This window comes from Drosophila simulans, chromosome 3R, assembly GCF_016746395.2.
Source record: "Drosophila simulans strain w501 chromosome 3R, Prin_Dsim_3.1, whole genome shotgun sequence".
Taxonomy (NCBI): Eukaryota; Metazoa; Arthropoda; class Insecta; order Diptera; family Drosophilidae; genus Drosophila; species Drosophila simulans.
Genome location: NC_052523.2, coordinates 430,043 through 455,384, shown reverse-complemented (window position 1 = coordinate 455,384; position 25,342 = coordinate 430,043). Strand labels below are relative to the sequence as shown.

At 40.2% G+C, this 25,342-nt stretch overlaps 2 protein-coding genes and 1 long non-coding RNA gene across 7 annotated transcripts; all 3 read left to right on the top strand.

The window, feature by feature from the left end:
* The first annotated feature begins 389 nt into the window (after positions 1 to 389).
* LOC123327304 lies at positions 390 to 1,277 on the top strand. Its single transcript, XM_044923367.1, has 2 exons — positions 390 to 866; positions 966 to 1,277. Exons 1-2 carry the CDS (start codon positions 390 to 392, stop codon positions 1,275 to 1,277), a joined length of 789 nt encoding a protein of 262 aa, XP_044779302.1.
* Positions 1,278 to 10,873: 9,596 nt separating this feature from the next.
* On the top strand, positions 10,874 to 11,973 carry LOC123327268. 2 transcript variants are annotated; one of them, XM_044923232.1, is made up of 2 exons: positions 10,874 to 11,056; positions 11,248 to 11,973. In XM_044923232.1, exons 1-2 carry the CDS (start codon positions 11,032 to 11,034, stop codon positions 11,526 to 11,528), a joined length of 306 nt encoding a protein of 101 aa, XP_044779167.1. In that variant the 5' UTR covers positions 10,874 to 11,031; the 3' UTR covers positions 11,529 to 11,973. The 2 variants fall into 2 exon arrangements, 1 of the variants encoding a protein (XP_044779167.1); XR_006541884.1 differs by having other exon boundaries at positions 11,199 to 11,973.
* A 427-nt stretch (positions 11,974 to 12,400) lies between these two features.
* LOC120285022 lies at positions 12,401 to 14,804 on the top strand. 4 transcript variants are annotated; one of them, XR_005544252.2, is made up of 4 exons: positions 12,409 to 13,062; positions 13,275 to 13,456; positions 13,516 to 13,592; positions 13,740 to 14,804. It is a non-coding gene; the product is annotated as an uncharacterized LOC120285022 (long non-coding RNA). The 4 variants fall into 4 exon arrangements; XR_005544253.2 differs by having other exon boundaries at positions 12,401 to 12,439; positions 13,516 to 14,804; XR_006541927.1 differs by having other exon boundaries at positions 12,409 to 12,613; positions 13,516 to 14,804.
* The last annotated feature ends 10,538 nt before the right edge of the window (positions 14,805 to 25,342 follow it).

Here is a 25,342-nt window from a genome sequence, read left to right as displayed (position 1 = left end):
CCAATAAATCAAACTAAACAGTAAAAAAAAAAAAAAAAAAATTGGTCCTTCGAGCCGGATAACCGGAACTGCGTTTCTTTCGGGCATTTGATTTTGATTATTGGCCTTTTGGCAAACGATGATCTATAGATTCCTACATCGTATAGAATCGTTCCCTTCTTTCGACCTTCCTTTGGGAGACCCAACGTTCTGCACACCTGCAGCAAACCTGCAGCAAAATTGTTGGATCGTATCAACTTTGGTCTCTATACACAGGAGATCGGAAACACTTTGGTAACGACTTTCCTATCGCTCTCAATACTGTATTTGGTTGGATTCTTGCAGGCTCTTACTCTGCATTCGATGATCACCCTACTTCTGCGGTTACTCATCAGGCGGACCTAGACACGATGGTTTGTTCATTCATGGAGATGGACAGCATTCAGCCTAACCAGGCTCTCCTCGACGCCAGCGATCCCACAGAGCGTCATTTTGCTGCCACACACAAGCGCTCGACGGACGGGGTGTACGTCGTCGAGTATCACTTCAAGGAGAAGGCAACGCCTATTGATTCGACCTTGCCACAGGCCATCAATCGCTTCTTCTCGCTGGAACGCAAATTTCGTCGGTATCCAGAATTGAAGCAGCAGTACGAAGCTTTCCTGGACGACTACTTGCAACGTGGACATATGGAACAACTGACCTCGGCTCAGGTTGAGGAGTCCCCAGACACCTGCATCTATTTGCCGCACCACGCTGTCATCAAACTGGACAGTCTGACTAACAAATGTCGTGTAGTTTTTGATGGATCAGGAAAGGACAGCTCTGGAGTATCGCTCAATGACAGACTACATATTGGTCCACCGATTCAACGCGATCTTCTTGGCGTTTGTCTACGCTTCCGGCAGCACCAATATGTTTTATGCGCAGATGTCGAAAAAATGTTTCGAGGCATTAAAATCTTTAAGCCACACACCAATTTTTAGCGCATTGTTTGGCGCACGACTGAGAATGAACCTCTGCTTCATTTTCGCCTGCTGCCGGTTACCTACGGATTGGCACCGTCACCATTTCTGGCTGTTCGAGTTCTAAAGCAACTTGATGACGATCATGGCCATGAATACCCTGCAGCAGCTCACGCTCTTCTGCACGATGCCTATGTGGACGATATCCCTACAGGCGCCAACACATTTGAGGAGCTTATGATTCTCGAGGACGAGCTTATAGCCCTCTTGGATAAGGGAAAATTCAAGCTACGCAAATGGAGTTCTAATAGTTGGCGTCTTCTAAAATCATAACCAGATAAAGATAGATGTTTTGAACCTATCCAGCTCCTCAACAAATCAGCTGCGGATTCACCTGTCAAAGTTCTTGGTATCCAATGGAACCCTGGGAAGGACGTTCTGTATCTCAAACTAAAGGGATGCGATGCGAGCATTTCTCCGACGAAAAGAGAACTCTTGTCTCAGCTATCAAGAATTTATGATCCGTTTGGACTGGTAGCGCCGGTCACAGTTCTACTCAAGCTAATCTTCAAAAAAAGCTGGACAAGTGTCCTGCAGTGGGACGACCCCATTCCTGAAAGTCTACGTACGCGCTGGAGAGCCTTAGTAGAGGATTTGCCAGCACTTACGCAATTTTATTTTATTTTTGTTTTTTATTTACGCACGGGTCCCACGGCCACACCTCCCGCCCAACCGACCGAGGGGCGCTGCCGTGTATCGTACGGCTCGATTCGCGAGAAGATATAGACGCGATATAAAAAATAGAATAGGAACGAGGAAATTAATATAATGCGGAAAAACTATGTTAAATATTAGTGTTAGTAGGATCTAATTATTTAATAGAAAAGATAATATCGATTGCTTTAATAGCGGCAGAGAGTCAAGATTACAGATAATAGGATAAAGTCTATTATAGTCAGAACATAAAACTCTGAAAGGGTCATGCAACTCTTAATTAGATCTACAATGATTTAAGATAAGGGGTATATAGTTTCTAGTGAATCTACTTGGAACCGAGAAGTTAAGCCGACTAATCAAGTCGGGACTCTCAACATCCCCACGAATAAGCTTACAAATAAAAACTGTTCCAAGCATAGTTCTACGGTTATACAATGCCAAGTACCACGGTATATTGCGTCGCCATTTCGAGATGTTCAACTACACGGATTCGCCGACGCATCCTCGCACGCCTACGGTGCAGTAGTTTACGCTCGAGTTGCAGTTGGATGCAGCTTTCAAGTAACTCTGGTTGCCGCCAAAACACGGGTGGCCCCGATCAAGCCCGTATCAATTCCACGTTTGGAGCTAAACGCTGCGTTACTTCTATCTCGATTGCTTTCTATTGTCAAAACGTCGCTAACAATTCCTCTTTTCAGCACGAGCTGCTGGACAGATTCAGAAATTGTGCTACACTGGCTTTCAGCTCCCCCTCGACGGTGGAACACCTACGTCTGCAACCGAACTTCTGAGATATTTAGCGACTTTCCCCGTAGCTGCTGGAACCATGTTCGCACGGAAGACAATTCTGCTGATTGTGCTTCCCGAGGACTTCATCCGTCAAAGCTTCTGGAGCATCGACTGTGGTGGAAAGGTCCGTCCTGCCTAGCCACACCCACCTCTGAGTGGTCACCTTCTACAAGCAAGTTCAGCGTATCTTCAAGTTTCGATGTCAACACCGAAGAACGAGCCATAAAGCCCACGACTCTACATAACTTTCCTGATGAAAGTATACACGAGTTACTCATCCACAAATTCTCAACCTGGACGCGTCTTATAAGGGTATCTAGCTACTGTCATCGCTTTATTCACACTCTGCGATCCCATCATAGGAATTCGGCACCATTCCTTACGTCTGAAGAGTTGCTGGACGCACAGCGCCGACTTATTCGACATGTGCAACAAAAATCCTTTGCCAGAGAATATGCGCAGCTAGAGAATCGACGCCAGCTTAAATCGCATCTTATCCGGTTTTCTCCGTTTCTGGATGATTATGGAGTAATGCGAGTCGGTGGGAGAATCGAGCAATCTACATTCAACTACAACGCCAAGCATACCTAAAGATACACCACTAGCTGGACTGCTGGTTCGACATTTTCACGTCTCCTATCTGCACACTGGAGTTGATGCAACGTTCACCAATCTTCGTCAGCAGTACTGGATTCTGGGAGCCCGCAATCTCGTCAGAAAGGCAGTCTTCCAATGCAAATCCTGTTTTCTTCAACGAAAGGGCACAAGCAACCAGATCATGGGAGAGCTACCAATTCCTCGAGTTCAAGCTAGCCGCTGCTTTCAACACACAGGGCTGGACTACGCTGGACCGATCGCAATCAAGGAATCAAAGGGAAGAACTCCACGCATCGGAAAGGCATGGTTTTCTATTTTCGTGTGCCTCACTACAAAGGCACTTCACATCGAGGTTGTTAGTGAGCTAACTACACAGGCTTTCATCGCAGCCTTTCAAGATTCATTGCCCGCCGAGCGAAGCCTACTGACCTGTATTCGGACAATGGAACTACATTTCATGGAGGCAAGCAAACTTTGGATGACATGAGACGTCTGGCCATTCAACAAGCCAAAGATGAGGAACTAGCAGGATTCTTTGCCAATGAAGGGATTTCTTGGCACTTTATACCCCCGTCTGCTCCCCATTTTGGAGGGATGTGGGAAGCTGGAATTCGCTCAATTAAACTCCATATGAAACGGATACTTGGATCAAAGGCTTTAACGTTTGAGGAGCTCTCTACTGTCCTGACCCAAATTGAAGCTATCCTGAATTCACGCCCGCTGTGCCCAACTGGGGATAATTCTTTGGATCCACTGACGCCTGCTCATTTTTTGACTGGATCTCCGTATACTGCATTGCCTGAACCCTGTCGTCTGGATATGCAAGTCAATCGATTGGAGAGGTGGAATCAGCTGCAAGCCATGGTTCAAGGCTTTTGGAAAAGGTGGCATATGGAATACCTGACATCTCTTCATGAGCGGACAAAGTGGCATCTGGAAACCGAGAATCTGAAGATCGACACACTGGTAGTACTCAAGGAGCCCAATCTACCGCCCTCTAAATGGATTCTTGGCCGCATCACCGCAGTGCACGCAGGAATCGACAACAAGGTCCGAGTCGTTACAGTGAAGACTGCTCACGGATTATACAAACGCCCAATTGCCAAAAAAGCTGTACTGCCTCTCTGCTGAACAACCGTTCAGGGGGGCCGGTATGTTTGGGAACGAGACACCCTGTATACGCGAACAAGTCACCCTTTATCTTTGTTTACATTATCATTTGTCTGCAGCTTCAGCGGAGCTTATCAGCGGAATCAATGTAAGCATCGCACCGCTGTAATTGTCCGCGAGCTTGCCCAGTACTTTTCCAAACTTCTAACTCCCTTCTAACTGTAACTTGTTTACGTCTTATGCTAGTTTAATCGTATGGCGTGAGTACAGCCAAAGCTTAAGCTAGTCACATTTTGATCTGCGAGAAAACGTACGCATCGGTGTCGAACTAATTAATATTAAGTGTCTGAAATTAACCAATAAATCAAACTAAACAGTAACACTGGCGGCTTTATTTATGAACAACGGTCAATAATGGTACGTCATGACGTAAAACTTTTAGATGGTGAGTTTAAGTCGCACAGAACTCAATAATTGATTTAGCGGCCATCTATGGCTTAGAACAATATGGAGTATCCTGGAATAATACACTGGATGAGGTTTTAAAAGGTCTAGATATCAAAAGATGTGCCTTTACGTACATCTCACAGAGCAAAAGGACATTGCTGTTTACGTAGACGACTTAATTATCATTTATCCTACCGAGAGAGACATAAAAAGAAAGATTGCTGAAAAGTTGGAGACACATGATAGCGGACCCTAAAAAACTTTCTTGGAATTGAAGTTAAGCGAGCTGGTGAACGAGGACATGTAACAATGTCCTTATTAGCCAACTATGGGATGCAGAACTGTCGATCTGCGCCCACGCTGGTTGCGCCTTGATTTCAAGTTTCTGCAAATTTCTGCAAATACCGATGTCAATGCTTTTAAAAGTTATCTGGAAACAGCTATCAGCCTGGATATCTCGCTAAAATCAGGAGAGGAGATAGACCATGCTGTGGAGCTACTCACAAACAAGATCCATAAAGCAAGCTATATATGTACGAAGCTTCCAGCCAGAAACTCACAATCAAATCAGCTCTATCTCTCAGTTGAAATCTGACAGCAAATACAACACAAGAGAAATTTGCGTAAAAGATGGCAAGAAACTCTCTACCCTGCCGATAAAAGATCGTCAACTTTAAGAAATGAATCTCTCGCTGAATATCTTAGAAATCTAGATCCACATTCTTGTAACCACGAACATAATTTATGGAGAGCAACCAAATATCTTAAGCGACCTGCAAAAAGAAACACAGTAGTCCGAAACTGTAATGGCGAATGGTTTAGATCTGATGATGAACAAGCCAAAGCATTTGCTCAACACCTAAACTCTGTATTTCAGCCAAATGATATTGATAACCCGCAAACAGAAAGAGAAGTAGATAACTTTCTCGTGTCACCCTGCCAAATGAGCTTACCCATTCGTAATATCAGTATTAATGAAGTTTCATCAGAAATTAAATGGCTGAATAGTAGAAAGGCTCCAGGTTCGGACAAAATAGATGGCATAACCTTGAAAAATCTACCATCAAAGTGTATACGGTTTCTTACGTTTATATTTAATGCGATCTTAAGAGTTGACCACTTCCCAAGCCAATGGAAATCTGCGGAAATTATAATGATCTTTTAACCAATCAAGGCAGAAAATGAAGTGACATCGTACCGTCCCATTAGTTTGTTGTCAATATTTTCTAAAGTATTTGAAAAAATACTTTTAAAGAGAATGTTGCCAATCTTGGACGAATTCGCTATCATACCCGAACACGAGTTTGGATTCAATAGGGGCCACGGAACCCCTGAGCAATGTCACAGAATTATAAATAAAATTTTGTCAGCATTTGAGAGCAAAAAATACTGCACTGCAACATTTCTTGACGTTCAACAAGAGTTTGATCGAGTCTGGCATGACGGATTATTATATAAAATCAAAAAGTGGTTACCTGCACCATATTTTTTATTATTAAAGTCATACCTAACCAATAGACACTTTTATGTGCAACAAAAAAATGAATACTCTCCCTTGCATTTTTAAAAGCAGGAGTCCCACAAGGAAGCGTCTTAGGACCTGTCTTATACACCCTGTACACGGCCGATATGCCCTTAACAAATACCTGCACTGTGGCAACATACGCGGATGATACAGCTATATTAGCTACCAGCTCATCTAAAGAGGAAGCCTCACAGCTCCTGCAAGCAGAGCTACGTCTTATTGAAAGCTGGTTCCTTCTTTGGAAAATTAAAGTCAACGCCCTGAAACCTGCGCAAATAACGTTTGCAATAAGAAGAGGTGACTGCCCAGAAGTGTCATTTATTGGATCAGCAATCCCACAAAGTAATTGCATAAAGTTGGCTTGCACCTCGATCGCAGACTAACGTGGAAAAACCACATAAAAGCAAAGCGCCAGCAACTAAATTTAAAAAGTTTGAAGATGACCTGGTTGCTTGAAAGAAAATCTGCAACCACTCTGGAAAATAAAGTCCGTTTATACAAAGCTATACTAAAGCCCGTGTGGACTTATGGCATACAGCTCTGGGGTACTGCCAGCAACTCAAATATTGAGATTCTACAACGCTACCAATCAAAAATATTAAGACAAATTGTTAATGCTCCATTTTATATTTCAAATGCAAGTATCCATAAAGACTTAGGAATCCCTTATGTTAAAGAAGAAATAGCAAAACATAGTAAAAAATATATAGACAGACTAAGAACACATGAAAATAACTTAGCCCTAAGTTTGGCAAATAATAATAACAACGTCAGAGGACTTAAAAGATTTCACGTGCTAGATCTCCCTGACAGGTATTAAGTGTTAAAACATGTTATGCATAGAGTATGTAGTAGGGATTAATGGATAACTACTGCCTCTGTTACTTTAAGATTAATTATAAAATTTACTTATTGTCATACTTTTTAAGACAAATTGTAAATAAAAAGAGAGAGAAAAAAAAAAAATTTAAGAACACACAAAAAAAAATGGAATTATGAGATACCAAGATAAATGATGTTATGTTATTTAATTTTATATTATGGCATAAACGATAACTATGAACATTTACTAAATAATGAAAATAATATATTTCATTTGGAGAACTCATCAGCAAACATATTATATCAAACATTTTTAATCACTGGTCAATGCATCTCTCAAATCCATTTGCAATAAAACAGCCGAAACACATTTGTATTTGAAAATAAATCTTTAAGACACAAATAGTTAAAGTAAAACCAAATTAAAAGAGATTGCGAAATGTTCCACAAATCAATGCAGGGCCACAATATAATGAAATTAAGCCAATGCACTTTAAAAGTCCATATGCCCACAGTTGAATAAAGAAGTTATTCAAATGAATAAGACATAAACATTAAAACCCCTCAAGCATAAATCTTTCCTAGCTTTTGATCGACGGCACCACAGTTGCAGAGATTTTTTGAACGTAAATTTATTTTCAAATTGGTTTACGAAGTGACCGGTGTGTCTGATAGTTACAGCCAATTTAGTATAAACGAAATTTTTCGTATTAATAGTATAATAGTATTGACAAAAAGTTCAGTAGTTATCGATTTTCTCTTGTTTCCTTATTTTAAAATGTCTATAAAAAATTATCGCTGTGGTGTCGTCCAATTGATGCCAATAATGGCATTCACTGTTAATGTCCGGTGTGATTTCAGATCGATAACGTTACCAAATGGGGAAATAAGCATGGAGGAGATAAGCACTGCAAGAGATCTTAGTCATCAGCTTTGGGACCAAGGTTGGAGCAGCAGTCTTTCGCTTGGACTTGGCCCCACAACCAGTGAAGTGTTAAGCTAAGCTGGCCTCTGCTAATGTTTTTATTGCGCAGAAACAACTAGAGCCTGCAAAGGAAAATGTGTTAAATCAACAAAGAATAGACACTGAAAAGCAAACACAAGCTTTAATATTGAAACAAAAGTCTCAAGCAGCGTCTGCTATATACAACTCTGAGGCTATTGAACGACGTCTTGCAGCATCCAAGTCAGCGGTGGCACGTGCAGCTGGTAATTTTGCTGCGGCTAAAACTAAAAAAATTAAAAGTGAAGCTGCCAAGCTTGGCCACATTACTCGAAATGGTCAGAACGTTTTATCTTTATCGCCAGCAAGCAATCATTTGTCTACATAGTATCTAGAACCGGTTCACTTCAGTTCATGGCTTAATGGTCAGAGTCATTTTCCTTAAAAGCTATAAAATAATCAAAACATCCATTGAAATAATCAATATATCTCATTTTGTTATTTAATGTAAAGGATATTCATCCATCATCCATATAAATCCATCGGCAACTGAAGCGTACCGTATACCTTTGCAGTAAATATATATAAACAATGAGACTATCAGATACCCTTTACCCCTGCTCGTAGTTCCTTAATTTGGGTCATTTTGTATTTCTCGTTTCGGTGATTTTTATTTATCTCGTGTTACACTTTGAATGATTTGTCAGTTGTGGAATTCTCCACCGCTTGCCAGTCGAGATTTCACATTTTCACAGACTAGTGTAAAGAGGCGCTGGGCTCTCAAAGCGAATGCCGAATGCCCAACGAACTGCTGACCCTTGCTCTGTCCCGGCTGGTCCCTCCAGACGCATGTTCGGTTTTCACAAGCGCTTCGTGATATCGCCCGGTTTACGCCGTAGTCCCTTCTGCAAGACGCCTAGTAAAAGTCGAACGTTCCACCCTAGCCTTTTATCAACTTGAAACTAACGTACCTTGATGGGATTGCTCGGCGGCCTCGTTTTCGTTGTCCCCCTCTCTCATCGTCCTGGACGTCCTAGACGCGTTAAGCCCACGTCTGCTCTAATTGGTCAAGCTGGTACCATGCCTCCTCGGCTGTTACGAACGCTTCGGGCAATTGCTCAGCTTACGTAACGCAATCTCCGAACTTCCCAATCCCGCTAAGCACTTTCGCGGCTGTAGGTCCCTTGTTGCTCTCGGCCTGGAGGTCACCTTTGACCGTTATTACTTGATCGATGCTATATGTACATCTTAACGAGAGCGAAGATGAAAAAGGGACCTCGTAATTGCAGAGCGAACAGCGGAATGCTAAGCCAAAGGTGAAGGTGCGAGAGTACTAGAGAGAGCGCGAGAGAGGAGAGCTTTTTTCTGGATGTTAGTGTGGGCGTGGCAAATCAATTTATTTTTTTTGACGATTTGGAAATTGGCAAGGCATACAATAATATTAAGTGGTTTAAGCCTTTCTTAAAATTTTGGCCGAGACATTTTTGGGTTGTTTGGGGCGGTGGAGTGGGCGTAGCTACATCAGGAAATAAACTAATAAATAAATAAAGAAACATTTTTACAAAAAAAGGTTCAAATCACTATGACATTATATAGGAATAACAAGAGAGAATGCTATAGTCGACTTTTCCGATTTTCAGATACCCGTTACTCAGCTAGTGTGAGTGCGAACGCGAAATTTCATACTTTTTCTGGGATATCGATATATATTTATAGTTGGCGTAGCAAAAAGTTATTTAGCAAATCGTTAGAAATTTACAAGACTAATAAAATTATAAAAAAGTATCCAAAAAAATTTTCAAATATGTGGGCGTGGCAGTTTTATGCGGTTTGTGGCAGTTATAGTGGGCGTGGTAATATCGGTCAAGAAACTTGCGCTGCTTAATCTTAACCTTCTAGCTATGGTTCCTGAGATCTCGACGTTCATTGGGACAGGAAAAATCTTCGCTTCGCGCAGCCATCGTTTAGCAGCGCCACCGCCTATACCCCAAGATTAGACTGTGGAAGCCACAAAGTGATCTGTTAGTTGAGTCGAAGGCTCTAACTTTTTACACGGGCAGAAAGAGAGGAAAGAACCGAGTCGACCGTCTAGTGGAGCGCCGTACCCGTCGAGTAACCGAAGAAGAGAAGCAGCCGCAGCGGGACCGCAGCCGCCGATAAATCGAGACCCTGGGATGTGTATTTAAATTAATTGCCAGAAAAGTGTATAATTAAAAGAGAACCCCAAAGTGAGGTTGAAAGCGCGGGAAAAATTAGCGGGGTAGGAGTCAAAAATACACAGTGAAAAGTTCTTGATAAAGTGAACAAATAAAAATCTGAAATATATATATATAAAAAGGCTTGAACTCTGTCTGACCTGACCCTACATCGGAAATATTAAAAAAGGAGAAGTTATAATTTTAAAATATACATTACAATCAGTTTTTTTACAATTAGTCCTTTTAGTATTTAATATTTCTTATATTATATAAGCTATCCTAATCTAATTATTTTTCTAAGAAATTCTCATTTAAGAATTTTTCTATTTATTTTGGAACTTAGCTTTCCATATGATTTAAAAGAAAAGGAATAAACCGGGTGAATACACTACGAACAATTTATTGGTCCCTATTGTTGTTGCGGAAGTAGACAATTAAGCGGACAGATCTAAAAATATAACCGAATTTTCTCTCAACCCACTCTCTAACAGTTTTTATTTTTCCTTTTTTCGATTAAAGAAACTGATTTTAAAAAAATAATAATTCATGAAACAAGAATATATAGAAGAGAACTACACTGAAAAACTGAGTTATGGGAGAATTTAAATAAATAATTTGTTCCTCCTCTAAAACATATTTAGCAGCCTGTGCCCTTTTCATCAATTTAATTATAACCTTCTTGAATAACTTTTATACATTTTTTTTTTTAATTCACGACAAAAACAAAAACCCTTTGCCATATATTTCCTCAACTTACTTTAGCTTGTATTTATTTTATACTTATTTAATTTTTAATGTACTTATTATAAGTTATAAATATTGTTATTAATTATTAGTCACCACCATGAATACAAACAAATAATGAATTTCCAAAAACTGAAATACTGAATTCGGCTGATGTTTCTCCGGACATAGGGTACCAAAGGGGCCACTGGAGCCATGCTCTTACGGAAAGTGGTTATAGGTAGGTACGGCAATCCGCGAACACGATTACGATTACACTGGTGTTTCCCAGCCAACAAAGCTTTTCCTCCCCTTCTAGAACTGTCTCCTTCCGAAAATATTAATTTGTTTCCTCCGATTTTGCATACTAAATCCTCTATTAGGTTGATGCAAGCATGCTCAATTCTTGATATTAATCATTAATGTCTGTAGCGAAAATGTATCTGTACAAGCAAGACCACCACACCCAACGCCATGAGCTAGATCTGGACTCTGAAGCGTGCACCCGCATTACAAGTTCCCTTGCCGACCATCAATTTATTTCGTCACAATTTGCATTTCCAAATTCGCTGGAGGCTATCGTAACTTGGTCGACATGGCTCCACCCTCCATCACGCTGGCGCAATTCCAAATGCTTTATTGTGGCCAAGGTTAGGGACAGGGTGCCAGTTGCGCCCCGAAAAAAAACGGTAGACTGGAGCATATATCGCTGAAAGTCGGAATTAGCTTCTCGGGAACAGTCCAGCAGAATAGGAGGACCGACATGCCGGCAATACGAGGAGCAGTCCACACTGCTAGCGGAAGATGCATATGACGACGCAGTCAGTGGCACTGAGATGTGCGAAAAGCTGCGGACCAGCGGGCAGCAAGCTCTATGTGAGCGCAGCATCAGTAGTTACAACCGAATCCGGCATTATGAAAAGATGGAGTAGAGTTGCTGTGATGAGGACACCAACAGGATTGACGAAGCGGGCAGTGAATAAGCTGGCAGGTCACGGAGCCGCCAGTAATTCACAAATTTCTACTAACCAAAGACATTAGAATAACAAGATGCGTAACGGCCATACATTGGTTTTGCACTCTGAAGACGATTTTCGGGCCGAAATCCATTCTGATCCAAGAAACGAATTTACATATTTACATAAATAATTACAGCAAAACAAAAGAAAATATTAATTTAACTACTGTATTTTAAAGCATAAATTTTCCAAAAGAAAATTAATATTTCATAAGAATAATACGTAGTAGAAAATAAAACTTTATAAAATAAATAAAAAAAATGAAAACTGTTTATTGCAAAAGGCACGAAGTGCAAATATTCTATTATAAAGTATTTTTTTAATTTATTATGTGATATTGTGTACATAGATTCGGCTAATACTATTTCTAAGCTATATTTTAATAATAATAACGTCCAGGCAATGCAAATTATTTTTTAAATGGTACCTGCGGGAACCGGTTCAACTCCCGGATGGCAATGACGCTGATCGCCAGTAGGAAGCGAATCACCATACGGAGTGGATGTTCAACATATAGGTCATATAATAAATTGAAATAAAGTATCGATGAAAATCACCACTGTTTTTATACCTACCTTCTAGCGGGTTAATACATTGGAGGCGAGGTAAATTGTAATAAAAAAAAATAATACTGTTGGAAAAAATAAGAGATCTAAGTGGTGCAAACAAATGCAGCTTTGCACATGAAAACAGATTTTTCGCACACCAGTTCCGTTATTCTCCTTACCCTTATCTTTGTTTGATCGGTTAAAGAATAAACAAGAACAACAACTGCATCAGTGAGTTAACCAAATTTGAAAAGAGCGTATGAAGAATTCGGATCCGCAGAGAAATAATGTGTGTGGAAGAGCGTTAGAAAATAACATGAATTAGGAGAATTTGGCAGTACCAACGAGCACCAAATTTGAAAAGAGCGTAAGAAGATATTCGAATTCGATTGGCTTAAGAGAATTTGTTAGTACAAATAGCACCAAATTTGAGATAAATATAGCTGACTTTTAGTCAGAGGCAGTACCAAGAGAACATACCGAAACAAAGTATACACACACGTATATGCGAAAATATATATATTGTAGCATATGTGCCATAGTATAACACTTGACTACATTTACTTACACACACACACATACATTACTAAATAGCAACAGCCATACACCAAATCATAGAATGCCTTAGGATATAAGTCATAAATTCAAGTATTCCATAAGAACGCTAAATACATAATGAAGTAAATAAGTGTCAGCCAAGGGTTTGCTAAGCGTTCGCCTCGCAATATACACTTAGATTTAATTCTTTCGCTCTACGAATAAGAATTGAATAAAGATTATATTTTTTTCTTAATAAATTACCGTGGAAATTCCATATTTTTTTTTTGTTACTGTGATCTGACTAAGGCAGTGTCAGTCTACTAAATAACAATCATATTTTGTCCAATTCCAGCTATATCAACGACCATGACGGAGAGTGTAATACAGCCTTTTCTTTATGATACTATCGACAAGTCTCTTTTGCTTTTGAAATTTATCTCATAGTCGAGGAAATCCCCACAGTGGTAAAGAAGTAAACTTCTTCATCTTGTGGAACCATAGTTTCAAACTGCGGCATTCTCATTACCTGACGCTGTAATAGAAGATATCACTTATAAAAAATATATATTTACACTTTACGTACTTGTTGATAGGCTAAATGGATATTTCTCGCCAAAGCAAAATTCCAGTTTTGAGAGGCATTTGTTTAGGAGTTTTGGCCCCACAGAAGGTGAGACGTTCGCAAAGTTTGTCTTAAGGCTGCGGCATCAATTACCGAAATGTGATTTTGGAGTTATTAAAGCAGAAATCGAAGATATCTATTATATTATATTATTAGAAAAAGAATACACCCTTTCACAAATGATATAATTGACAGGCATAAAGTCGATGAGGAAATTAATAAACCGTCGGAAATGATGCGATCTGAAACGATAAAGGACCCAGAAACCGAAGGAGTAAGGACAATCTCAACAGGGCATATGAATTCAAATAGATCTTTGGAGCAATAGTTCGGCATGTCCAGCCAAAAACCAAAAATGCAGCAAGTACTCTCAAGTGCAGAACAACATAGTTTTAGAGGCTATGCTACACAAGAATTGCTGCACGTAATTTGCGTTTTTGAAGCTCCCATATCAATTGGTTTAAATTGGTGCTTGCTTCATTTTTTGTAATAAAAAAACGGAACACAATCACTATTGGAAAAAATTAACGGCAGTCAAATTAAATGTCTTACGTTTAGGACTCGAAGTAAAGAAAATGAAAAATGTGACGCCGTTTCCAAAGTGGAAGGGACAGGCGGTAAAATTATCAATCGATGCAACCAACAAACCGATTCAGCAAGCAATATAACAGTTGCATTTGAGGACAAAGTAAGCAAATTTGGAAGAAGCTGTGGGTCTTGAATTTATTGAGCCAGTAATAGGTCATATACCGTGGATATCACCTATGATTATAGTATTCAAATAGACTGGCGACATCAGAATTTGCATAGACATGAGGCTTGCGTCAAAGATGTTCTTTAAGTAAACAATGTAACCTTGAATGACGAAAAATGTGTTTGGAAAACACAGCAAGTTAAATTCTTGGTGCACATTTTTCAGACAAAGGCATTAAAGTAGATCGAAAAGGTGGCAACGATTCCTTCATTCAGAGACTCAAAAAACAAGGAGGTTACCCGACCTAAAGCTCCATTTGGCGAAAATTCCGACCTTATCATACTTCGATCCAAACAATAGAACACGCCTAATAGCAGACGACACTCCAGTTGCGTTAGGAAATTCTATACCACCGGCGATCAAAAGATTGTTTGCAAGACGCTGCCAATCAGACGTAGAAAAACGGTACTCTCAGACCGAGAAAGAAAGCCTGTGAGCAGTTGAAAAGTTTAGTTTTTATTTAGCCGGACTAGAATTCAAATTGGTGACTGACCACAAGTCGTTGGAAACCATTTTTAAAAACTTCAAAACCTCCAGCTCGAAATGAACGATGGCTGTTACGCCTACAAGCTCTTAAATACAAGGTCATCTACAAAGCGGGTAAGGAAAACATCTCTTTCCATAAACAAATTCTAGCTGGCAGATAACTGCACTTAATGTATTTCGGGATATTGAGTACACTGTCCCTACATCATTAAACATTTCGGAAATCGCACGCTGCAGATGATGAAATCATGGACGAAATGACCTGTTTGGATGAAAATTACTGGCAAGCTGGCACATCTTTCAGCTTCTACCCATTTCGTTCTCGAACTTTCAATGCATGGTTAAATTTTATTGAGTGGCACACGGTTAATCATCCCAAAAGGACTGCGCAATAGAGTTTTAGAATTAGCTCATGAAGTGCACTGCACCCGGGTGAGTCGCCACATCGATCGAGATGCTAAAATGTTGTGAAAACATGCAAGATTTGCATGTTCGTTTCTCAACCGCCACGTCCAGCTCCAATGCAAAGAACAGTTTTTCCAACAAGTCCATGGAATTCCATGGCCAGTGACTTATTAGGCCCACTTCCTAACGGAAAATACGTGTTGGTGTTCATCGACTATTTCTCCAGGTATATGGAGATAACATTTTTACAGACAATATCATCGAAATCAATAATCGGGGCGATGAAAGAAATATTTTCCCGCTTAGGTTTCCCAAAATATCTGCGGACTGATAACGGGACACAATATATATATATATAAGTAAGATTTTCGAACAATACTGTAACACGAATGGCATTCCTCCATATTGGCCTCAGGCGAATGGTGAGGCTAAAAATATCAATCAATCGTTAGTTAAGAGACTAAAAATTTCCCATTTCAACGAAACCAATTTGCAGCAAGCAATCCAGGATTTTATGTTTATGCACAATGTCACTCAACATAGCACAAACAGTCACATTGTATTATTCTTGTGAGTTTCTATAGATTTGCCAAAAAACTTTTTGCACCCCAACTCTAACTCCCTAAAACCGCCAATCCTGCCACTCCCACATTTTTGAAAAATTGTTGGTCATTTTTCCATATTTTTATTTTTTGCTTAAATTTCTATCGACCGCCGAAACTGCCACGACCACATTTTTGAAAAATTGTTGGATATGTTTTCATAATTTAATTACTTTTGTAAATTTCTATCGATTTTCCAAAAAACTTTTTGCCACGCCCACTCTAACGCCCTAAAATCGCCAAAACTAACACGCCCACATTTTTGAAAAATTGTCGTTACTCGTAGAGTAAAAGGGTGTACTAGATTCGTTTAAGGGTATGTAACAGGGAGAAGGAAGTGTTTCCGACCATATAAAGTACAGATATTCTTGATCAGGATCAATAGCCGAGTCTATCTAGCCATGTCCGTCTGTCCTTATGAACGCCATGTTGCAGCACCCAAACTAAGTCCCACGCCCACACTTTTGAAAAAATTGGTAATATTTTTTCACATTTTTATTAGTCTTGTAAAATTTTATTGATAAAAATTTTTGCCACGCTCACTCTAACGCCTAATACCGCCCAAAACTGCTACGTCCACATGTTTGAAAAATGTATGGATATTTTTTCATAATTTTATTAGTTTTGTAAATTTCAAAAAACGTTTCCAAAAAACGGTATGCCACGTGCTCCCTAACGCCCATAAACCACATAAAGCCACGCCCACATTTTTGAAAAATTGTTGTATATTTTTCCAAAATTTTATTAGACGTGTAAATTTTTAAATTTGTTCTCATTTCATTCCCCAATATCTATCGATATCCCAGAGAATTTATGAAATTTCGCGTTCCCACTATCTGAGTAACCGGTTTCTGAAAGTCAGAGAAGTCGACTATTCCATTCTAAACCATTCGCTAATAAAAAAGCTTATTAGGTCAACAGAGAGTTTTGTAAAATTGAAAGGAGAATTTGGAGAGCGATGGTGAGACGTAGCGAATATAGCAAGTCAACAGAAGAACAGATAGTGTCTGCTTGTTGTTGAGAACAAGGGTACTTAGCTGGACTTCGGACCATGTGACTAGACCCATCATAGAATAACGTTCTAAGGTAAACTACAGGCCGAGGGCAACAAGGGACCTACAGCCGCGAAAGTGCTTAGCGGGATTGGGAAGTTCGGAGATTGCGTTACGTAAGCTGAGCAATTGCCCGAAGCGTTCGTAACAGCCGAGGAGGCATGGTACCAGCTTGACCAATTAGAGCAGACGTGGGCTTAACGCGTCTAGGACGTCCAGGACGATGAGAGAGGGGGACAACGAAAACGAGGCCGCCGAGCAATCCCATCAAGGTACGTTAGTTTCAAGTTGATAAAAGGCTAGGGTGGAACGTTCGACTTTTACTAGGCGTCTTGCAGAAGGGACTACGGCGTAAACCGGGCGATATCACGAAGCGCTTGTGAAAACCGAACATGCGTCTGGAGGGACCAGCCGGGACAGAGCAAGGGTCAGCAGTTCGTACGGCATTCGGCATTCGCTTTCAGAGCCCAGCGCCTCTTTACCCTAGTCTGCGATAAGGGGCCAGTCGACGCAATACAAGAATCCACGGACGACACACAAGAAGAACGGATTGCTGACAAAATTAAGAGTGCCCAAGACGCGCTAAGGTCTAGAGAGAATGCATTTCGACAAAACAGAGTCTTCGAAGTGGGCGAAAAGGTATTGGTCAAAACTAGTAGAAGGCTTGGCAATAAACTCACTCCCTTGTGTGTGGAAAAGCAGACCTGGGGACCGGTTCTTCGGAGCGCGGAGATCTGCGATGCAAATAAACTAGTAGCTAGGACCAGCCGAGGACGGCCGCAATCTTGAAGGGGGAGTAGTTAACACAAGCCAACGAACTAGAACAGTTGGCTCAGTGTATGACACATAATATCAAAGTGCTGACCCAGCATTGGTCCGGAAGCCCGTGCGCAGCCCGCAAACACAGCATATTTGCGTGGCCGCTGCGAGTCTTTGTTAGCTTTAAGAATCATTTTAAGTTTCAGTTTGAATTTGCATTTTCCAGAATAAAGAGCGGCAGCTCGTCAACTCCGACTAGGCGTCGTAAAACATATTTTTATTAATTCCTCTGCCAGACCACAAGGCTGGCAGTTACAAGAGAAATAAACGTAAATAATAATATTCTGATAACCGGACTCCCCGGAGCAGCCAGCGAAGGAAGACCTTCGCAATGACAGTCCAAAAGAATATTTAGAGGAGTCGGGAGGACATGCTTCTGAAGGCACTGCACGAGACGGAGGTGCAACCCAATACAAAAAAGACGAATAGCTTAGGTGCAATCCGGAAACTGGAGGCACAGACTTTGGTTACAGTTTAATGCCGCAGGCAAGAGCGCCACAATCCAGTATCACAGCTACTATAAGAAACATAGAACAAGAAGCGTTACCCAAACAACTGTCAGACGGGATATCCCTTGGAAGGGAACTCTCATCGGTAGAAAGCGATTAAACCTTAAGGTTAGTCCAAAGAGGTCGACAGCCCAACAAAGGCAACGCAGGAGCATGGCAATCCCATGGAAATCAGTCGACTTGAAACAGTCGAACAAATGGAGAATTTAAAGTTACCAGAAGAAGTAATGGAGGCTAAAGCTACAGATTTTAGGTAGGTACAGAATATATATGCAGACTCCGGTAATAGTCACCCAAATATCTTTATGGGAGTTTCTAATGAAAGTAGAAATAGTTGAGCAAATTTAGACCGAACACTACAGATGAACCAGAGTAGGTTGAATCCCGAACGGCTTTCCCAACTCATCTATAGCTGGAATGTAAAATTTGATGGATCATGTAAAGGAGTAACTGTTGAGGAGATTATTTATCGTATAAATATTCTCAATGTTGATTGCTTAAATTCGGCTTTTGACGTTTTATGTAGGAACTTACACATCCTGTTAGTAGGTAAAGCTTACGAATGGAAAGACGTCAAGACAATTAAATGTACGGCCTTTTGTAATGCCTTACAGTATCAGTATAAAGATTACCAAAACGATTCTGATATTTTAGAAATCATCAGGGAGAGAAAGCAGAAACATGGCGAATCCTTTGAAGCTTTGTACGACGAAATCATGGGTCTTGCGTCAAAGATGGTAAGACCGGTGGAAGAGAACCAGTTATAAGATATTCTGATAAGGAACCTTCTACCTGAGATTCGACATGAACTTTTAAATGTTCCAATCTCTTCAATAACACACCTCATTAAGTTCAAATAAGAGAGCATCTGAAAGGCGATGCAGTCAACAGGCGGTCTACAAGTGGTCCACAAGCGGTCTACAAAAACATTTTGGGAACTACAGGAGGTCGACGGAATATTATAGCGATAGACGCTGAAGACCCTGAGAGCAACGGAGATCCGCAGACGAGAATGGTTGACGCCATAAGCTCAAGTTAAAGTTTTCCAATGCTGGTCTTGTGATAAGCAATGACTCAGTTGGGATATATGTGTAGAAGAAGGGAAGACTTTCTTTTGTTACAGGTGTGAAGCCAACAATAAAGAAAAATAATATTTTCGGGAGAGAACTGCACTCGCAGGAAGGGGAGATCTAGAAAGCGTTTGAAACTATTCTGGGAATTGTCCATGATACCTGTAAACAATTAGTGTCTACCTGGTAAACTAAGGAACAGACTACAGGTTTTACGAGTAGGTATCGTTTTAAGAATTTTGTGAATTGGGCTTATTACAGACGGGAGTCAGCATAAGTGGCCTACGGTATTCATTAGCGTTAGAATGAGCACAAGTTGACAAGTCGCTTCACGAGTGAGAACAGCAGACGGAAAGGCGCATCCTGTTCTAGGGTACATGAAAAGTTAAAGTTATTTGTTATTCCATCACTGAATAAACGACTAATATTGGGAGTAGACTTTTGGAAAGAATTCAAATAAGCCCCAGGTCTTATTTCGACCCAGAAAAACCCAGAGGAATTAGTAGAGTCGGATAAGCATCGCTAGACATTAACGGAAACACAAAAGATGCAGTTGCAGAAAGCTATAGAACAATTTCCGTAATTTGACCGCCAAGGCCTAGGTCGAACTAATTTAATTTTAAGGTGTGATTTAGAAGTCAAATAGTGCTTGGAGTTTTTAAATGAGGTGAAGCCAGGAAAGGTTCGTATTCGAAGTTGTAACCGATCTTGCACGTTTAGCTTGGCTCATGAAGCAGAGTAATCTTAAAGGATGGTTAGCTAGGTGGGCTATGCAATTACAGGGATATACGTTTACAATTCGTCATCGGAAGGGTAAGGACCATGATACGCGTTATCGCGTATCTATTGTAAAGAAATCGCGGTGATTGAATCATATGGACCGGATATTGACTTAGAATCCTTAGAATGTTTTCAGGAAAAGGAATATGCAGATCTGAATCAAAAATTACAGAAAACCAAGAAAGTTTGTATATATTCGGACGAGAAAAGTTCTGAACGTGAAATCGTGGAAGCTATGGGTTCCAAGAACTCTGACCGAATAATGTAGTTGTATCAGTGCATGTAGTTATTGCGAAAACACTGGATCTTATACGCAGACATTTTTATTGGCTCGGAATGGTTCGCCAAGTGCGCGAATATATTAGTAGATGTGAGATCTGTAAAACGATGGGTCAGGCAGCGGAATCGAAGCGTCCTTTCTAACGGATGTACGTTGACATATTAGGGCCTTTTGCCTGGACTAAGCAAGGACATGTTGGATTATTTATAGTGGTAGATCTTTTCTCAAATATATCATTGATTGTGCCCTTTGATAAAGTTTACTTCAAAAGTGTTGCATTTTTGCAGAATGAAATATTCTTTATGTTTGGAGTTCCCGAATCATGGCGATAATAGCTCACAAGTTCAGAGCTTCACGCTTTTTTGACTTCATATGTGGTATGGCATATGAATTCGTCCATTTATTCGCCGCAATCCAATGTGGCAGATCGCGTTAATAGGTCAATTATAGTAGCTATTCGAGCGTACTTGAAAACAGTACACACAGAATGGGATCACCACATACATTCAATAAGCTGCTCGTTTTAAAACTCAGTAAATTAATTCTTGCAATGTTCCCCGTGCTCTGTTTGGATTTAATATGGTTGTTCACGGATCGCAGTTTCGGTCGTTAAAAAACGAATCAGTACTTAAAGAACCTGCATGGAATTTAAATAAATCGGACCAGTTAGCGGTGTTTCGCGATAAACTGAGAAGTAATAAATAAAGAGTTGACGATCAGAATGCCGCCACTTCTAATCTGCGGTATAGACCCGTTGAGTACAAAGTTAACCAGGATGTTTTTCGCCGGAATTTAGCGCAAAGTAAATTTCTGAAAAATATAAATGCAAAATTTTGTCCCCCCTTTCTTAAGTCTAGAGTGCGAAAAAGGTTGAGAAATTCCTGTTATGTGTTGGAGGATTCCTGTTATGCTAGGATAACAAGTTGGAACGTATCATACGAAAGATATTCGTCAAATTATTTTCTGTCCAATTCGCGACGTTAAGAACTACTAATTAGACAGTGGTTGTAGGAGACCGTGGGAATCAAACGGATTTTGAAAGTAAAATGGCTTGGTTAAAATTTTAGTACTTTGTTAACAGACGGTAGGCGAATCCGCGAATGCGACAAAACGCAGCGAAATCACGATCAGCAAGAATTAGCTACGAAAAGAGTGCGATTCTTTGTGAAAGCTTAGGAAGTAATGCAAGTATGCTGGTCTATTGTCTACGATTGTGAACATTGCAAAAACACTGATCAAAGAGCGTTGCGCATTATTTCGCTTATAGTATTCATACGACAGGCTTGCGCCCAACTGGCGGATACCTTAACCGTATGACAGCAAAGCTCGAGCTACATTAATCTTAACCGCGTTGCTAGGTAGTGGATACATCTGGAATTTTGGCAGCTGCCCAAAAGGGTCATTTAATAACGTTAACCAGAAGTCGGAATTCGACCAGGATCAGGAACACGCAGACTCCATTACGAGACCCAACCTTAGTTGTACCCGTTCTAACCATGTTTGGGATCTCTAATATATATACAGTCGCACCGAAGGGCTCATAGGTAGGCTGGGTTAAGACGCGATTTCAACGAACAACATCCACGTAGGAGAGGAAATAGGGGGCATTAGCAATTTCAGGTCTCTATTCGAACTTCACGACCCACGTAAAATAAATATTTGGCAAGGATTTCCTATATTTATTGTGTTTTAGCTCACGGAGACGGACATTTTCAACGAGTTTATTGGCAAGCTGATTTTTGAAGGAAATTCATCACAAAGGTCTTCCGTCCGAAAGAAGCGAGGATAATCAGGGAATAGCTCCGAGAAGTATGTTAAGTTCTTGCTTAAGAGAAACAGCAGCTTACTGCCAGTACTCTCCAAGATACTCGAAAGAGTATTTTTGTGCAGAGTATTGCCGGTGATTGAGGAGGCTGGTCTGATCCCTGATAACCAGTTTGGCTTTAGGCGCCGCCACGGGACACCAGAGCAAGGCCACCGAGTAGCGCAATATATCCTGGACGCCTTTGAGAATAAGAAATACTGTCTAGCAGTAATGCTGGACATTAAGCAAGCCTTTGATCGTGTTTGGCACCCCGGCCTCCTCCTGAAGCTCAAAAACGGCCTGCCCCAGCCATATTTCTAGTTCTTGAAGTCGTTCTTGAAGTCGTTCTTGGAGGGCAGAAGGTTCGCCGTCAGGTGTGGAGAAGCGCGCTCAGGCGTCAAAGAAGCCCGTGCAGGAGTTCCCCAAGGAAGCGTTCTCGGTCCGCTCCTCTACAATGCGTATACGGCCGACCTGCCGGTGATACCGAGCCAGTACATTATGGCAGCCACTTACGCCGATGATACTGCGTTCCTAACAACAGCAGATACCCCAGCAGAGGCCTCCCAGACTATGCAGGAGCAACTAGATCTTCTGAACACGTGGCACAAGAGATGGAATATATCGGTAAACAGCGACAAGTCAACCGCCACCACCTTCGCAACTCGGCGCGGCACTTGCCCTCCAGTCAGTCTCAACGGGTCCCCAATCCCAGAGGTAGCCAATCCAAATTATCTTGGCTTTACACTGGACAGGAGACTTACATGGAGACCACACCTGCTAAAGAAGCGGAAACAGGCGGAGAACCGAGTCCGTGAATTCTACTGGCTGATGGGCAGACGATCTAAGCTAAGCTAACTAAGCTCCTTATCTACAAAGCGATCAAGGCCAATCTGGACGTATGGCTTTCAACTGTGGGGCACTGCATCGAAATGTAACATCAACATTATCCAGACCTTCGAAAACAAAACGCTCCGCACCGTCACCAACGCTCACCCTTTCCACGATAATGCCACTATCCACGAGGTCCTCAGCTTCCCCTGGGTGAAGGATGAGATTAAGAAAAGCAGCAGGCAGTACATGCAGAGGCTTCAAGACCACCCAAACAACCTGGCACAAAACCTGCTGGACTCCAGTCAACGCACCAGGAGGCTGCACCGATCCCACCCTTTGGACCCCTCTGGGATTAGACACGCACATTAAAATTAAATTATATACATACATGATGATACATACAATATCGACAGTTATTGTAAAGTTTTCGCAACAAATTATGTAATCCATTAATTCTCTACCGTTAAGTTTAGTCCTCAAATTTAATGATTGTCCGCGAAGGACAATTTTAAATAACTACACCCAAAAAAAAAAAAAAAGAGAAACAAGGAAATGCGAGGCACATCACATGTGTCTCCAAAGTTGTCATATTTACAAAAAACATTTTTAGGCGGCTGGAGACCCGGACTTTCGTTTTTGTCTCTGTGACGAAGTTATTTCCTTGATTTCACATTTTTAATTGTCGTAGTGTTAAGACAATAACGAGAATGTTTTTGTATTGATTTTCGTGTTTTATAAAATCTTGTCTTTTGGTTTGATATATTGTAAAATAGTTTTTACAGGACGTGTGTTCAAAAGCAAATAACTGTTACTCGAAGCTGTTGTCAACGTTATTTTTGTTTATGTCAATATTGAATTAATTTTATCCTGCCTTTGAAAAGGATTTACTAAATTCGCGTTACTTTTCATTTCCTTTTTAACATTACTAAATTTAAATTCTAATTCATCTTCCTCCCGGTTTATTAATTTGATCTATGTCATGTTATTATTATTTTTATTTCTTTTTTGTTATACAAGAAACAAATATTTGTTATATTGGACACATTATAAAAACTTACGTGACTTTTTCAATATTCATTATTTTATCTCAGTTCTTTATTCTCAGTTTTTCGCAAATGGAATCTTTCTATATCAACTATACAATTTTTGATCGTAGTAATTTCAATAGAAATATTTTCCATTTTACCAGTTTTGTAATTTTTACATTGATCAATAAAATAATAGTGTACTGAATATTAAACGCGAATATTTTTAGCTTTCGGAGTCTTACGAAAGGCAAAGCCAATTTTTTGCGTTCTGCTCTACATTGTTTACATTGCGACATTATGTGCACATGTAATCATTATATTATTATATACTAGAAAAACGTTCAGTCATATTACTATTAATTATTTTATAAAAAGTAAAAAAAAAAAATTGGTCGTTTGGTGATTTGTACGCAATTCGTTTTCTTCTTATCTTCTATACCAAAGACGTAGCTCTCGCTTGTTGGCCCATGTTGCCACGCCCACTCTAACGCCCACAAACCGCACAAAATTCCACGCCCACACTGTTGAAAAACGTGTTGATATTTTTTCACATTTTTATTAGTCTTGTAAATATATACAGATTTGCAAAAAATCTTTTTGCCAAGCCCACTCTAACGCCCTACAACCGCCCACTCTTACGTCTATAAGCCTACCTACCTAAACAACTTTTAAATTTTTCAAATTTTATTCACCATTTGCATTTCTACTAGATTAGTAACGGGTATCTGAAAGTCGGAGAAGTTAACTATGGCTTCCAAATCGTCGAAAATACATTGTTTTGCCACGCTAACACCCAGTGAAAAGCTACCATCACCTTTGGCTTAGCATTCTGCTTTTCGTTATGCAATTAAGAAGCCCCTTTTTGTTCTTCGCTTTCGTTAAGTTGTACATCGTTTAAAAATCATTACATAAAATTCGGCTTTTTATTATTAGATATTCTTTAAGTATCTTCCTTGAATATATTTAAGATTTTTAAATCAGTTTACAATTAACAAGAATATAAATATTTAATCTTAAAGTATTAAAACATGGAGAGTACCCGAAAATAAACGAAGTAAAATTATTATCAATTTTAGTGTGCTCTCCGTGACAGCTCAACGACGACTGACTCTACATTTATTCAGCACGTGTGTATATATTATTTACATTCGCGACTCTTATAATTAGTTCTAAATTCTAATAATGCAATGGGGCTTATACTACTATACTTATGTACAATTACTACTACTACTACTACTACAACTCGGCCATCCTGATAATTAGGATCTCCTGGTCCTCGCCGCTCTACTTGTAATCATTACATTTGTTTCATTTTCGTTACTTATTTCTGTATTTGTTACATTTTGTTTGGTTTTCTTTTTTACATTTACTTTAGACT